The 16,637-nt window shown below is 33.4% G+C and overlaps 1 protein-coding gene across 8 annotated transcripts in view; it reads right to left on the bottom strand.

The window, feature by feature from the left end:
• Window positions 1-16,637, bottom strand: part of ODF2L (outer dense fiber of sperm tails 2 like) — a 41,604-nt gene that overhangs the window by 6,721 nt on the left and 18,246 nt on the right. For 7 of the 8 annotated variants that reach the window (XR_007478448.1, XM_033432027.2, XM_033432024.2 and 4 more), the window contains 5 exons: window positions 12,062-12,247; window positions 9,269-9,378; window positions 8,085-8,220; window positions 3,159-3,269; window positions 1,724-1,828 (listed from right to left, as the gene is read on the bottom strand). Coding sequence is in view for 7 of the 8 variants with exons in the window: in XM_033432027.2 (XP_033287918.1) it covers window positions 1,724-1,828; window positions 3,159-3,269; window positions 8,085-8,220; window positions 9,269-9,378; window positions 12,062-12,247 (648 nt within the window). In the remaining variant the exon portion in view is untranslated. The remainder of the gene's footprint in view (window positions 1-1,723; window positions 1,829-3,158; window positions 3,270-8,084; window positions 8,221-9,268; window positions 9,379-12,061; window positions 12,248-16,637) is intronic. The other variant, XM_033432022.2, reaches the window with a different exon arrangement.

Below are 16,637 nucleotides of genomic sequence, written 5' to 3'. Positions count from 1 at the left end.
CTTGCAGGGAGATTGTTTAAATTACTTAGGAAAGTAAACTTTTTTGAATTCTGTCATTTATATTCAAGTATAGATATTACTAAGAAAGCTGGTATGGTGGTTTTCTGCTGTCCAGCCATCAGGCTAAAGTAACTTTAGACTCTCTGTCATTCGATCTGGTAACTCAGATATTTCAATTAGAGCAGCCTTGCCGTGCTCAGCTTAGTCCAAATCAGTAGGTTTACTGTATATAAATTCAAAATAGCTAATATCATCAGTACTCAGTAGACTATAATTTGATCATTAATGTTATATGTTACTAAGAACAAATCTAACTGTATCTATATTAATCTCTTTGGCTGCTGCAATTCTTCACTGTGGCACTTTTGTGGAGATGTGACAAGAAGCAGCCCTAAAAAAATGCTTGTACTGCTAGTTAAGAAAAAATAACAAGACATAGGGCACTTAGGATGTTCATAGGGAGGGAAAACAAGAGCTAGACTCTTTCCCTGAGACAGGAAACACACAGAGCTGCTGTGCAACAACTGGCATTCTTGATCACAAAAGATAAAAGTAGAACAAAGCCTACCTCTGGGTCCCCAAACATCTAAGAGCCCATGAGAAAACCAGGAGACTTAAAACAGTAGGAAAGAAAAAGGATGCATTTCATTAGAAAAACAAATAATAATGGCTTGTCTGGTTTAATACCAGTAAGAAAACATTGTGACCTCACAGTATTTGAAAATCACAGGCTCCTGCCCCATTGGCCTTTTGAATAGGCTTTTTAAATAGACATTTATTTAGAGTGCTGCCTACAAAAGAGGAGATATTTGCATTGGTATGTCTCATGAGAAAAACTGATCAAGAGGTATGAAATGATTTCTTCTCTGCTCTGCTAAAAATAGGTGAAAAGTATTGATAATTCTAAGTAGTAAGTTGCACATTTGATAGGCTACCTTTATCTCTTTTAACCAGCAGAATGTCTGCTCTGGCTGACCTCTTTCTTCTTCACATTGGTGCCTCACTCAGACTTCTCAATTCCAAGATGTGGGGACAACCCAGAGACAGTCACCTTATTACACTCAGTTGGAACTGACCAGTAACATCCCATGATGTCCCCAGCCGGGAGTCAGGGGAGTCAGCGTCCTACATCTTTTGCTGCTTCCTTACCAAAACAACGTGAAAAGACCCAAAAAGGGATGCAGTTTCATTTAAAAACTTAAAAATATTCACAAAAACATCATAACTTGCCAACACTGAACTTCCCCTCATTCTTTGGCAATAGGGTGAAAAAAAAGTAAATGATGTTGGGTTTTTTAATGTTATTTTTCTTCCATAAAAGCATTTAGCAGAGAATATTTACTTTGCTTTTGTACACAAAAGATTTACTACCAGAATAAAAAGGTAAGATTAAAAATGAAAGGTATTCAACTTTGCATGAAGCTCAGTGACAAATAACCATTTTTTCTGCTACTTAAGTCTGCTCTTGTATCAGAAAAATTATACATTTATGTTATTTCCCAAATATTTTGGAAAAAGTAAAAAAAAATATTCACACAAACAAACATTTCAAGCCTGGACGAAACGTCATGCCCTTAGAAAACAAACTGCCACAGAAATCGAGAACAGATAATCTCTAGGTCTAAACTAAAGAAAATGACCAAAATTAAAGAATTTATATAAAATTCATAAAGTACAAAACATACATAAAACATTATTTTATTGTTTAAAATGTCAAACTTACCTTCTTTAATTTTTTATTTTTGTTTTTTGTTATTAGGTTATTCTCTTGTAGCAAACTTTCACATCTGCTTTCCACCATTTCAGCTGCTTCCTGCAACTTCTGTATCTGAAAATAAAATATATTATTAAAGTAAGATGCATTATTTTATTATTAGGACCACTGTATGAAATAAAAAGCTAAAAAATTGAATTTAAATTTTAAAATTTCAATTTTAAACCCATTATCATTTTCCTATTAATACTTTCAGTATGTTTATCTAATGTTATTCCTTCTTTTCCTATTAATACTCTCAGTATGTTTATCTAATGTTATTCCTTCTTTAAATACAGGAATCACTCAGTGCTCTACTCTAATCCACAATCCTTTTATGATTTACCTGTCTTTTCCCATCAATACTTCTAGAATCTTCACCTGAGCTCTGAATATTAGAGAGAGATCCTCATTTGCAGGCCCACGTCACTTTAAAGAATCAGTCTCTGGTCCAAACTAGCTCCCAAACCAATTATTTCACACTCCGAATCAAAATCTGCTCAAAAAATATCTGAGCACTTTATACAAGGCCCAGAGTCAAGAATATGGTAACTCATCTACAGTATTCTTGATGGGGGATTAAACCAGAACAACCAGCTGGAAGACCCAGATGACATTCCCAGTAACGCACTGCACAGTCCATCACAGCCTCCATTCTTACCTCCAGCTGGGATGACGGCAATATTCTAACTGGATGTCTCAACTCCAATTTTCTATCTAAACCATTGGGATGGAGCGCTTCCTACTTACCTACATTATGCCCCTCCTTAAGTTTTAACCTTTAGTTCATTATTCTTCAATTCAAACACTCTCTTCCAAGAAAATCAAGCTCTTTATTGACAGTTTGTTACCCACTCAAGGACCTACATAAGTCCCATCCTTCAAATGAAGTTTTTCTTAAACTTTCTAATACTTAAGCTTTTCTATAAATTACCAATTAACACACTCTCTATTCCATACATATTGTCATCTGTTCTCTTCCAGGTCTTTCATGTGAGTAAATCTGAATTATACTTTATTTATTTGGAAAGAGGAAATATTGTGCTTTAATGACCCTTGAAGGGAGTCATTATTCTAAATCAATACCATTAAAAATACAAGACGACAAACATAACCAAAATTAACTAATAGGATTATTATAGGTTCACATTACACCTATGTAATTAATTTTAGATCTACTTTTAGGAATAACCAATATAAACACAGGATATTTAAATCAGGAATCAGCAGAATCATCATTTTATAAAAGTATTTGGGACCTTAAGAAATATTTGGGATATATCATATTTTATCACAAATAATAACTCCACCTTTCTTCAGTTCTGCTTTTTTACATCATAAACAAATGCAGTGTTTTAAATTATCTACCAAATTTAACAAACATTAAAATAAATGCAATGATCACCTGAGCTTTATAAACTTCAATAAGAGTTTTCTGTTGTTTTTCTACTTCTTGCAATTCTAAGAGCTCATTTTCAACAGAGGCAATCTCGTCCTTCAAAGCAGCTAGTGTAGTCTATTAAGGAATATATAAATAGATTTTATAAATCATTAGAATTCATTTGTACTCCAGTGCTATAGCATTAAAAAACATAACTCATTTATCAACGAAGCTAATAAAATAATTATTTCTGATTGCATATAATTACCATCTAAAATTAGGAATTTCAGGAAGTTAGTAATATTTATGAGCAACCTTAATAAGACTTATTCAAGACCTTTTTTTTTTTTTTTTTGCAGTACGTGGGCCTCTCACTGTTGTGGCCTCTCCCATTGCGGAGCATAGGCTCCAGACGCGCAGGCTCAGCGGCCATGGCTCACGGGCCCAGCCGCTCCACGGCATGTGGGATCTTCCCGGACCGGGGCATGAACCCGTGTCCCCTGCATCGGCAGGCAGACTCTCAACCACTGCGCTACCAGGGAAGCCCCAAGACCTATTTTTAAACTTTAAAAATTTACTGATGAAAAAGACTTGGAAAATAGAAAGACCATGTTCCTGGAAGGGAGGCCTCAATACTCTTGACATATCAGTTTTTTCCAAATCAATAAAACTTTACTGTAATTACAACCAAAAGTATAACAGTTGAGGGGAAGAGGAATATGACAAAATTAATTTAAAATTCATATGGAAAAATAAAGAGACTAATAAAAATTTTAAAAGATACTAGAGAATCTCAGTACTTATTAGATATTAAAATATATAAAGAACTAAAATTATTAAGACACTAACATAATAATATAGAGGTCTATGGAATAGAAAAAGAAAAATACACTAAGATTATATTTAGTGTATGACAAAGGTTGGATTTTTGAATAAATGGGGAAAATATGGATCACTATATAATGGTAATAAGACAACCATTTATTAGGAAAAAAGCAGATTTAACTATTTGCCTTCAGCAAACATGATTTTTATATTAAACAATTATATATTTATTTTAATGTATTAAATATTTAAAAGTTAAGCTTAAAGTTTTTCACAGAAGATCCAGGTAAAATTTGATTTGATTTTAGGATAGCAAAAACCTAACTAAGCATAAAATCAAAAGATGATATCATGAACTGTAAGAGTCTGAGATTTTATCCTCCAAGTTTACCAGTTAGCCTAGCACAGTTTCATGCATGCTAGCAGAAGACACAAGACTCCTGGGTCAGAGTCTTAATTTCTTTATTACTCAAAGCAATAGCAGTAGCCAGATATTAGCATCTGTGTTCGTTTCCAAAGCCCCACTTCCCGCAGAGCAACACCAAGAGGGCCAGATGACACCTGTACATGCGGTGGGTTGTATACAGAAGCAACTCTGAGTTTAGGGAACCCAAATCTCTTATAACACGTAGTAAGCATGCCTTTTGGTAGAAGGAAACATTGTTATCTTCCAAGGATGTTCACTATACAAACATCCTTGAAAAGACAGTCTGTATCTGGATCACAGGCAGTCAGATGTGCAGAAATGTGAGACTCCCAGCAGAAGCCGAAAAGGAAAAAAAGATATACACACACACACACATACAAACACACACATGCATATATATACATGCATATGTATATGTACATATATCTCCAAAATTTCATAGCCCCTCAAAAAACTAAAGAGCCTAACAAAATGTGAAAAAAGTAAAAGATTATGACAAAAGATTAATACAGAGAGAGGTCTTATATAATAATTAGGAAAAAAGACATGTAAAAGATAATGAGTAGGTAATTCCAAAAGGCAGAAATGTAAATGATCAACAAATACATGAAAAATTATACTTACTAGTTATTAAAAAATGCTCTAGGCAATGGATAGTCTTCTAGTAGTGAACATAAGAAGCAAAAATCCCTTCCATTGTGAGCTTAATGTACTCCATGTATAGATAGACACAAATAAGGGGTATATAGACAAAAAACAAGAAGTAAAATATATCATACACAAAAGTAAGACAGTAAGGACAAGTTGGGAATGGGCCAGGGAGGCCTCCTGAGAAAGGGACTTGGGAGTAAACACCAAAAGGAAGTATGGCTCTTTGAGGGAAGAGGATTCCTGTAGAGAAAGGCAATGGTGGGAGAAAGCCTGGCCAGTTAGGGGAAAAAGCAAGAAGGCCAATGTGGCAGAAAGCAAGAAAACAAAGGGAAGCGTGGAAGGATATGAGGTCAGAGAGGTAATGGAAAGCCAGATAGTGTAATGCCTTGTAGATATTTACTCTATTAATCAAGGTATCACTGAAGGGTTTTGAGCAGAGCAGTGACATGGTCTGACTTACATTTTTATAGGAACTACTTTACTGCTACACTGAATGCTGACTGCAGGGACAGAGGCAAGGGCAGAAGCAAAGAGAAGAGGTAGGCAGTCACTATAACAATGAGACATGATGGTGGCTTGAACCAGGATGACAGTGATGCTGGTGAGAAGTGGTCAAATTCTGGATATATTTGAAGTAGATCTGCTGACAAACTGGAAGCAGGTGTGAGAGAAAGGAGTCAAGTAACAGAAAGGATGACTGCCATTAACTGAGACAAGGAAAACTGTAGGATGAACCATATTGGGGAATATAGGAACTCTATTTTGGACATGATAACTTTGAGACACCTATGAAATATCCAAGTGGAGATTTCAAGCAAGCAGTAGAATACATGCCTGGAATTCAGAGGCAAGGTCTAGGCTAGAGATATAAATTTGAGAGCCCCCAGGATATAGATGGTATTTAAATCCCCAAAACTAGATAAGATCACTTATCAAATTTGGAGAGATTTGTTTTAAAATTGCCTAGTACTGGAAAAAGTATAGGGACCCATTTACGATGGGTGACCTGGAAATATATAAAACTAACATTAAGAATGGGTCTTCCTTTTGACCATATGATTCCACTTGCAGAAATTTATCCTAAGAAAATATATATGCAAAAAGACTAAACGTATCCACATTTTTATTTATATTATAATAGCAAAAATAAAAAACAACCCAAAACTGGAAGTAGTTCACAATCCCCCAAATTATATATATATGCTAAAAGAGTAACTTTACTTATTTTTCAGTTGTGAGATTATAGGTGATTTTTAAATTTTTCCTTTTGTGCTTTTCTGTTTTTTAAACTTTCTATAATGAACAAATAGAACTTTGTAACCTTCCAAATAACTTTTGTTGTTTTTAATAGAGGAGGTCACTGGGGTCCTAGAAACAGTATCAGCTAGTATCTTCTTCATTTGAAACTAAAATCTAAAATTATTCTAAAATAATTGAAAGTAACAAAATACAACATCTAGACAATTTTACATTGTGCATAACATATGCCAAATATACCTAGATGTTTTTCCTTAAACAAAATTCAGAGAGTTAAAAATACATGTTTTTGAATTATTTATAGAATATAATATATAAGCTTTAACTCAGTGATTTTTATATGTAATTTAAAATTAATTCCATTACCATGTAATTAAAAACCAGACTTAAAATTAATGAAATATCCTTCTAATCCCCTCTCTGAAGGATATCAAGGAAATTAAGAAAATAAACATAATAAATAAAATTGCTTCCTCTTCTAGAATAAAATGTTTAAAGAATTAATTCAATAAATGTTGAATAAGAGCTAACTATATGTCACACCTCCCCTGATTATCCTGTGCATACAAAGATGGGAGTTTATGAGGAAAGATTCATCCTAATTGAGAAGACTTTGGGAGGAAGCAGCATTTAAACTGAACTTTAAAGGAAAGGCAGGATTTATATACTGAGAAAAAACGCATTCCAAACTGTAAGAACAGTGAAACTACAGGAATAGAGGAAAACATAAACAAGTTGCAGGAAATAAGAAGTATTCGTATTTGGCTAGAGTTCAGGATAACTAGAAGGCTACATTCTCTAGTCTCCCCTGTAACTAGGTGGGGTCATATACCTAAATAAGGAGAAGAGTCGACTGGTATGGAACTTTCAGGAAGTCTCTCTAAAGAGGAGAAGATGGGGAAAAAGGGGGAGATAATTCTTCTTTTGTTTCCCTCCATCCTGTTATTTGAATCTTGGCTATAATGGATGGAGCCCCATCAGCCATTTGAATGGCAGAGTAGAGAGCTAAAAAGTAGCTAGGTTCTCCGATGCCATACTGGTTTTGAACTGCCAATTCTGGCCTTCTTTTCCATTAAACAGATTCTTTTCTGTCTTCTGTTTACTGTCCTCCAAAAACAGTATTAAGGAACTGAAAATGATGCCATCATCTTTAGTCAAGTCTCATCAGGTTACATGTATCTATGACTAGGAACTCAAATACCCTTTTCCTCAGAATGTATAAAAGCTTCTTCCCCATCTTTACTCTGGGTACACATAAAAACCAATCATCCCTTGGATTTGACTAAGTTGGAAAATTCTTTCTGGTTATGAAGCAGCCAAGAACATACTTTCTGGTTTCAAACGGACCACGCCTGAGGCTATATCCTATTGTAACCGTGACACCTAGAAATAATCTTATGCATTAAAGTTAATGTAATTTTGGATGATTCGCCTAACTGCTAAATTGGAGAGTAAATAAACTTTTTTAGGTTGAGACAAAGAGACAGTTATTCAACTTCATAAATCTTAGTACTGCTGAAAACAACCTTTACATGTATTTGTATATACAACCAGAAACATCTAAATATCTCTATATAAGTATGTGTGCATATATGTGTACATACAGATATATAGATATAGTTTTAGAAGTTACTTATTATAATGATATTCTAAAACTCTTGAGAAACATAAAGGAAAAAAATGATACAAGAGCACTACTCTAAACCTGCTGTTATTTCAAGTTACTTCTACTAAGTAGACTAAGTTGTCATTATACTATACATATATACATAAACACATACACATAGTACCTTTAATTTTGTATTCTCAAGATTCAGAGTTTCATTTTCATATTCAATTGAGTGAAGTTTTCTAAGAATTTCTTCGCATGAATTTTTTCCATCGTCTTCCATTTTCTTCAGGTCTTCCAAAAGATGAATAATTTGCCTTTATAAAAGTCATAGAAATTTTCATTCAAACAGTGTGTTTCTGAAATTATTTTTGTAGGGTAGTTTCAAAAGTTACTAGAACTCATACAGCAAAGGAAATAGGAAGCCGTAATCTATATATAAGGTTACTACTACTGAGTAACTGAATAGAAATAATTACCCATTGATGACGCCAATGAAAAATTACACAACATTCTCTTCGCTAGTCAGTAGAACATCTAAACTATGATCCACAGGTAGGTCTGTCTTTCTATCATTCATACATGTGCACACACATACACACAATTTCAGGGAAAAGGTTAAATAAAAGGATCAAGTGAGGCAATAAATAATCTTTAGAAGCAAATCATATACACTAGTTTTCAATGATAAAACTGAAGAAAATATACAGAAAGTAAAACATTCAAAAACAAATATATAGTTATTTATTGTTAGCTTAATAATAAATTACAAAGTATAGAATATATGTATTTTTACTTCCCTGGTGGCACAGTGGTTAAGACTCCATGCTCCCAATGCAGGGGGCCCGGGGTCGATCCCTGGTCAGGGAACTAGATCCCACGTGCATGCTGCAACTAAAAGGCCCACCCACCACAACTAAGACCCAGTGCAACCAAAAAAATAAAATAAAATAATTTAAAAACTTGCTGTCGTTGCTGATGTTGCTGTTAAAAACATTTTAAAAAATCTGCTTATATATAAAAAATATATTATACTACATATATATATTATATATAAATATATGTAAATACATATATTTATAAAATATGTGCATTTTTTATTTTTCTTTGTTATGCATGTAAGACACTTTAAGGAACAATAATTTGTGAACACCAATGCAGTTTTAATGGGTAATCATATTTATTGTATTTTTAAAGTAGACTAAGAAAAGTTTATTAATTATAAATGGCAAAAATAGCCAATCATATAGAAAACAGCTTTACCACATGTAATCCATAAGAACCAAAATACAAATTACTCAAGTTGGAAAGAACAGAAAACACTTCTTATGAAACAGTAAAAAGGCTCTAAATTTTTTTTCTTACTTTTTCATTGTTTCGATCTGAACTTCCAATTCAGTTTTTTCTATTGCAATTTTCTCATAATGACTTTTCCAGACGTTGGAAGCTGAAACTATTTCAGACAACTTGGCTTCCTAAAACATACATAAAGTACTCATCTTGTAATTTCATAACACTGGTTTTGTCCAGGGTCCTAAAAATAAATACATTATAAACAAGGAAACACTCACCCTATAAAGTATGGAACTTTTGTTACAGAAAATTTCAGTGTACAAATCTGAACACAGGAAAACTTTAAAGTAAATTTTAATAATGACTTGATAATACTATTACTTTATATGCACATAGTGGCAGTTCCAACTTAACATATTAAGGATGTTGATGGAACTATTTTCAAAAAATGTTTCATAATTACTGAAGATAATTCCCTTTATATTTACTAAACTCTTATTTGTCTTTCTCTGTTGGACTTATTTCATGTAGCATAATACCCTCCAAGTCTATCCATGTTGTTGCAAATGGCAAAACTTCATTTTTTTTTATGGCTGAGTAATAGTCACCCGTGTGTGTGTGTGTGTGTGTGTGTGTGTGTGTGTGTGTGTGTGTACACACACACACACCACATCTTCTCTATCCATTCATCTGTTGATGGACACTTAGGTTGCTTCCATATCTTGGTAATTATAAATAATGCTGCTATGAACATTAGGGTGCATATATCTTTCTGAATTAGTGTTTTCAGTTTTTTTCAGATAAATACCCAGGAATGAAATTGCTGGTTCATATGGTAGTTCTATGCCAAGCTGTTTTGTAGAGTCACCCCACTGGCTTTCAAACACTAGTACTGTCAGCAAGGAAGTAAGAGTGGTAGTGGTTGGTTACCCACTTTGAATGTGAGCTACCAGAGGTAGAAATTTTTGTCTGTTTTGTTCATTACTAGGGTCTTGAACAGTGCCTGGCATAAAGCAGATTCTCAATAAATAACTGTCAAATGAATCTACTCTTTACAAATCCACCTAGAGATCTGTAGCCATTGTACCCCTTCTCTACAGTCTACAGAAAAACAAATTCACTAGAATGACAACAGTGCCAATAATTATTAATCAGAACTCAGAAGCAGTGATATGAACAGTTAACATTTATTGGGTGTTTCCTTCTTTCCTTCCATCATTTATGCACTCACTGAACAAGTATTTATTCAGCATTTATTATGTGCAAGACATTTTTTGTTTATATTTTTAAAGCAATATTTTAATATATTAAAAAAAGACTAGTTTTCTGTTTTTATATTGTATGTAAATGAATATTAATATGCATTATAAAGTGTAAGTTGGACAATTATATTAGAATATAAATTAAGATATTTAGAAATTTTACCTATAAAATAAGGGCTAAGAAGAAAATTTAAGACCTTGATGCAATTAATTGTTGTGGGACTACTTCTAAAGGAGTAGTCAAGGAAGGCCCCTCTGAAGAGATGTCAAGTAAAAAGATACCAGAATGATTTTTAAAAGAATCAGCTATTATTGAGCCTGAGAAGAACATTACAGCCACAGGCAACAGCACAAAACAATGAAACAAACACACTCCATGCATTAGAGGAATAGAAAGGAGGCCAATATGGCAAAAATGTAGTCTGGCCAGGCACTGTGCTTTGACATATATTTTCTCCTTTATTCCTCCTTACAATCATATGAGACAGGCAGTATTATTATCCCCTATTTTATCAATAAGGAAACTGAAGCTTAGAGAGGTTAAGAAGCTTACCCAAAGTCACAAGGTTAACAAATGGAGAAGTCTTCCTATACTATGATCTGGGGCATGGGTGACATGGTGCTAGTTAAACAGGAAAATCCCAAGAATGTTAATGACTCAATTAGTTTTTACCACTCAAGAATATTTTCAGGCATTCAACTAGGCCTACAGCCTTATAGATTTTGCACTTAATGCTCAATTCTTTCATCTAATTAAATTCTTCTGAATGTAGTTTAAATATTAAGAGTTTTAAAATGTCAACAGTTGAGCTTATAAAATATTAGGTTGTCTTGTTTATACAAGCATTTATGCAAGTCTGTTTTCATTTCTAAAAGCCTCTGATAATTCTACAAGGCACAGCGTAAGTTCTTAAGAGGTAGGATACCAGTGAGACATTAAAAAGAGTAAATATTTTATTAACTGGTAATTGAATAAATATAATTCATCAAAAACAACAAAACGCTAAGTCCATTTTTCAACTTTGTTAATACACCCAAAGATAACTTTCACATGGTGGGTTTACGTCAGCAAATGGTTTTAAATGCATTACGGAGTTTAAGTGAAGTGAATTACTGAATAAAGTCATACGGTCTAATAACATAAATCAGCATTTCCCAATCTGGTATTCCTCAGAACCAGTTCCAAGAGTTGCTTTGTGGGTAGAACAAGAGTTCTGTGGTTAAATAAGTGGTGGAAAACTCTGAATTCAATACCCTCCTTGGCACTGCTTCATGTTTTCTGAAGGCCTTCTCAGAGCCTTTAATATTATGTTAATGTGCTTTAATTCAATGTTAATATGCTATTAGCACTGAAGTGGTGTTACCCTTAGTTGACCACAGATGCTTTGGGACTTAACATATCCTTTAAATAAAGCCCCAAGGAAATGCTGATATAATTCAATATGCAAATCTGTCATTTTACGTAATCTTTCAAAATGAAGGCTAAAGCAAAAATGTATGAGTAAAGTTTTTCTAACAAAATTATTATATTAAGCATTATGAGGTTAACTACATAAACTAAGTACATAAAACAATTCTTTAAGGAAGAATGTATATAACTTACCTGCTCTCTAATTTGGGAAGTAAGGTTTTCCACGTCTCCAGTAAAATGTTTACTTCTTTGTTTGTAAATTTTAGATGCCTTTTTTAGAGCTATAGCTTTTTGCCTACTTGATTCTTTCATCGTTACAGCCTCATGCATACTCTTTTTCAATTGCAAGTTCCATTCTGATATTTTGGTTTCTAAGCTCTAAAAAAACATTAGCAGTAATTAAATTATTTTAGAATGCCAACGTTTACATAAACATTGTGAAAATATGTAAAATCTTCCACACAGGATTTATCAAAAAGATTAATCATAAGATTAATAAAAAGCAAAACAGTGAAGAAAGGTGATTTCACCAATGTTTATTTGTAACCAGTTATAGAATGCAAATTTAAAATGTATAAACCTATATAAAACTAATATTACTCTTACTAAAGATATTAATATTGGTGATTACAGTAAAAACACTAATTTCCTTAAAACTTTTTTGATTAACTAGAATTTTTAAAAATTTCCCATCTAGATTATACATAGTACTAGTTACTGCAAATCGAAAAAACATAATTTAGCTGGAGACAATTCAAACAACAGGTACAAAAAGCTCAAAGGAATCAGTAGCTCCCCAAATATATTAGGACTCTAGTTAAAATAATAAATGCTTAAAGGATATATGATCAAAATCTATAGATCATGAAGAGTATAGATGAGATAAACATAAACTTATTTACCAAATTTTAATTTACTAGAATTAAGGAGCATGCTTTGACATTTGAAAGAGTTACATCAAGGACAATAAAAGTACTACTTTGCCTAATAAGTAGTAAGTTTGTGGAAGTTATTATTCTAAAACTACACAGGGTTCAATAAGAGTTGGGATAAAAAAGTTAGGATTAAAAAAAGGGTAAAAAGATGTTTGAGGGCATGTTTCTATCCATTGAATTTGATAGTGTTAATTGACATAACTGTTTCCTTACGTATTTCTTGAGGCTATAACCAGACACAGAACATTAGGTTGGGTGAAAGATGATTTAGTGTGATAACTCTCATGTTTTCACTTCAAATTATCTTAAGACTTTCTATTTAAAAGTATTTGAGTACTAACTAAGAATTTAAAGACTTAAGATTTTAATGCCTTAACATTTTTTGAAAGTTGTGTAATTCTGAAAAGAATGTAAAATTATTACAGAATTTAAGTTTTAGTCTTCCATTCCTTGGACATTTTAATAAAAAAAAATTAAAGGACAGTAAAAGATGGAGCTTTTCTACTTTTTGATCAACAAAAAGTATGCTTAATTTCCACTAAAATTGAGATTAAGAAGTACATGCAAATCAAAACTACAATGAAATATCATCTCACACCAGTCAGAATGGCCATCATCAAAAAATCTACAAACAATAGGGCTTCCCTGGTGGCGCAGTGGTTGAGAGTCCGCCTGCCGATGCAGGGGACACGGGTTCGTGCCCCAGTCCGGGAAGATCCCACATGCTGCTGAGCGGCTGGGCCCGTGAGCCATGGCCGCTGAGCCTGCGCGTCCAGAGCCTGTGCTCCGCAATGGGAGAGGCCACAACAGTGAGAGGCCCGCGTACCGCAAAAAAAAAAAAAAAAAAAAATCTACAAACAATAAATCTGGAGAGGGTGTGGAGAAAAGGGAACCCTCTTGCACTGTTGGTGGGAATGTAAATTGATACATCCACTATGGAGAACAGTATAAAGGTTCCGTAAAAAACTAAAAATAGAACTACCATATGACCCAGCAATCCCACTACTGGGCATATGCCCTGCGAACACCATAATTCGAAAAGATACATGTACCCCAGTGTTCACTGCAGCAGTATTTACAATACCCAGGAGATAGAAGCAACCTAAGTGTCCATCGACAGATGAATGGATAAAGAAGATGTGGCGCATATATACAATGGAATATTACTCAACCATAAATAGAAACAAAATTGAGTTATTTGTAGTGAGGTGGATGGACCTAGAGTCTGTCCTACAGAGTGAAGTAAGTCAGAAAGAGAAAAACAAATACCATATGCTAACACATATACATGGAATCTAAAAAAAAAAGGTTCTGAAGAACCTAGGGGCAGGACAGGAATAAAGATGCAGATGTAGAGAATGGACTTGAGGACACGGGGAGGGAGAAGGGTAAGCTGGGACGAAGTGAGAGAGTGGCATAGGCATATATACACTACCAAATGTAAAATAGCTAGTGGGAAGCAGCCGCATAGCACAGGGAGATCAGCTCAGTGCTTTGTGACCACCTAGAGGTGGGATAGGGAGGGTGGGAGGGAGACGCAAAAGGGAGGAGATATGGGGATACATGTATATGTATAGCTGATTCACTTTGTTATAAAGCAGAAACTAACACAGCATTGTAAAGCAATTATACTCCAATAAAGATGTTAAAAAATTAAATTTAAAAAAAAAGAAGTACAACTTAAACAAGATCTAAAGACTTGATCTCTTTGAAAAGTAACTTGGTAGACTAAGAGAAGAAGCAAAACATTCCTAAATTGTCTTTAAAAATCTATCTAAACTAAAAAATCCCACGAAACGTTTTAATACGTAGTTGGGGAAAACATTTTAAATAAGTATGAAAAGTCTACTTAAGAGAAGCGAAGAACGCTCTCCACCAACCCAAGAAATACAGCTGTCATTCCTCTAAAAAACCACAGGGTGTCATCATCACATCATGAATAACAGCTACGCTGTCAGTTAAAAAACCTTTATCACTAAAGGTGAAATAAATTTTTTTGAACAAGGTTCCAGTAAAGACTTTCCCACTAGATTTATCAAATCCCATGCCTGAACACTATTAGGAAGTGTGCTGAAACTATCAAATTATTTTTATAGTTTCAAAATAACCCCTTCACAGTCATTTGCCAAATGAATGGACGTATATTTAGAGTCAACTATTTGCCTTTTCCTATTTCCTAAGAATTATATTTGCAGCATATTATAAAGATAATTATTCTCTGTCTCTTCTAAAATGTGAAAATATTCTAACTCTAATTACTATAGTTTAAAGATCTAGGAAGAAAAATGAGTTAAAAGTACCTTGGGGTAGTTCTCAGAGAATTATAGTGTAGTTCTCAGAGTTCTCAGAGAATTATAATGTAATTAAATTTGGGGTAGTTCTCAGAGAATTATAATGTAATTAAAAATTTTAAAAGACCCAATACAATTTTTGAGTCATCAACAATACTAAAAAAATGAAATTTATATTGCTAAACTGAGTTCGTTCATTGTGTTTGTAGTCTTAAAGAAAAAAAAAACTTGTTAAACCTAAATAAATTCCAAAACTGTGTGTTAGAAGGAATGTAAAAAAATCCATGACCTAACGCAACTTCTTCTAATCATTTCTAAACGGTAGCATTTTGTAAGGGGATGTGAACTCAAAGTATTAGACGGGTGAATATCATGGCAAAACTTAGGATTTTAGCCTTATATTCACTCTCCTAATTATCTAAAAAGGAACTGTTAAACTTAACTTTAAAAAGTTATTTAATATTTTATTTTTAAACTGAAGAAAGTATTTTCAAGAACTTCCCCAACTTCTATTTGAGGACAAAATTAAAAATTGTGTAAGTAAGATAAACTGAAGTATATGATCTGAGATGTTAAATTACATGTATTCTCTTGTATTTACCATGACAGAGCAAGGCAATTTCAACTCTAGTTCATCTGCAGTGCCCTAGGACACCGATGCAAAAAACACACGGAATCTTTGAGGGAAAGTGCTTAAAAGCACCTGTAGGCAGACAAAAGACAAAATTTATATCCCACATAAGCCTGCTTAATGTCCCTTTGATGGGCAAAAGCTTTTTGCCATTGAAGAAAAAATAAACAACCCCCCCATATGCAGTCTTGAAACATGTGCCTGGACTGCAGAAATCTGCCATGATTCAGGAGGATAAAAGCAAACAGAAATTTATTAACACAGAAGTCCTCACGCTCAGTGAGGTTTGTCTTTACACACTTCTTCCAAAAGCGAGAACACTGCTTTTCCGTTGACAAAAATAACGACAGTAGATCCAGTTAGCTTGTGTCATACCACAGCAACCTCAAACTCTCATCTCAACCTCAAACTCTCATCTCATCTCATCTTGTGAGACTTCCACAAGAATATTTAAACTGCTCAGTTTAAACCAGAAAATTCCTCTTAATTATCCTGCTAAACTGTGTAACAAGGAGGTTACTCAACTATCTAAACACCAAGGCAAGGTTAACTGATCTTAACATTATTACCATTAATATACTGTCTGCTTACTAAATATGGGTGAGAGTATGTATGTATATGTATAGATGCATAAAAGACTAAATACTATATACCAAATATTAATGGTTTCAGTATTTTAATTTTCTCTTTTATATTTAACAAATTTCCAAATTAATTTTCCAAGTTTATATAAATTAACTGATAATAGGAGAGATTTTTAAAGTAATTAGAACTTTATAAATCCTTCCCAGATTGGTACTAAAAAGTCACAGCATTTTTCTTTTTTTTATATTGGTATTTGGAGCCAAATCTTTAGACAGACCAGAAATCTTAAGATTTACCTCAAATATGTACTTCCCATGGCAACACTT

Source organism: Orcinus orca, chromosome 1, assembly GCF_937001465.1.
Source record: "Orcinus orca chromosome 1, mOrcOrc1.1, whole genome shotgun sequence".
NCBI lineage: Eukaryota > Metazoa > Chordata > Mammalia > Artiodactyla > Delphinidae > Orcinus > Orcinus orca.
This window is presented reverse-complemented; position numbering and strand designations above follow the sequence as displayed.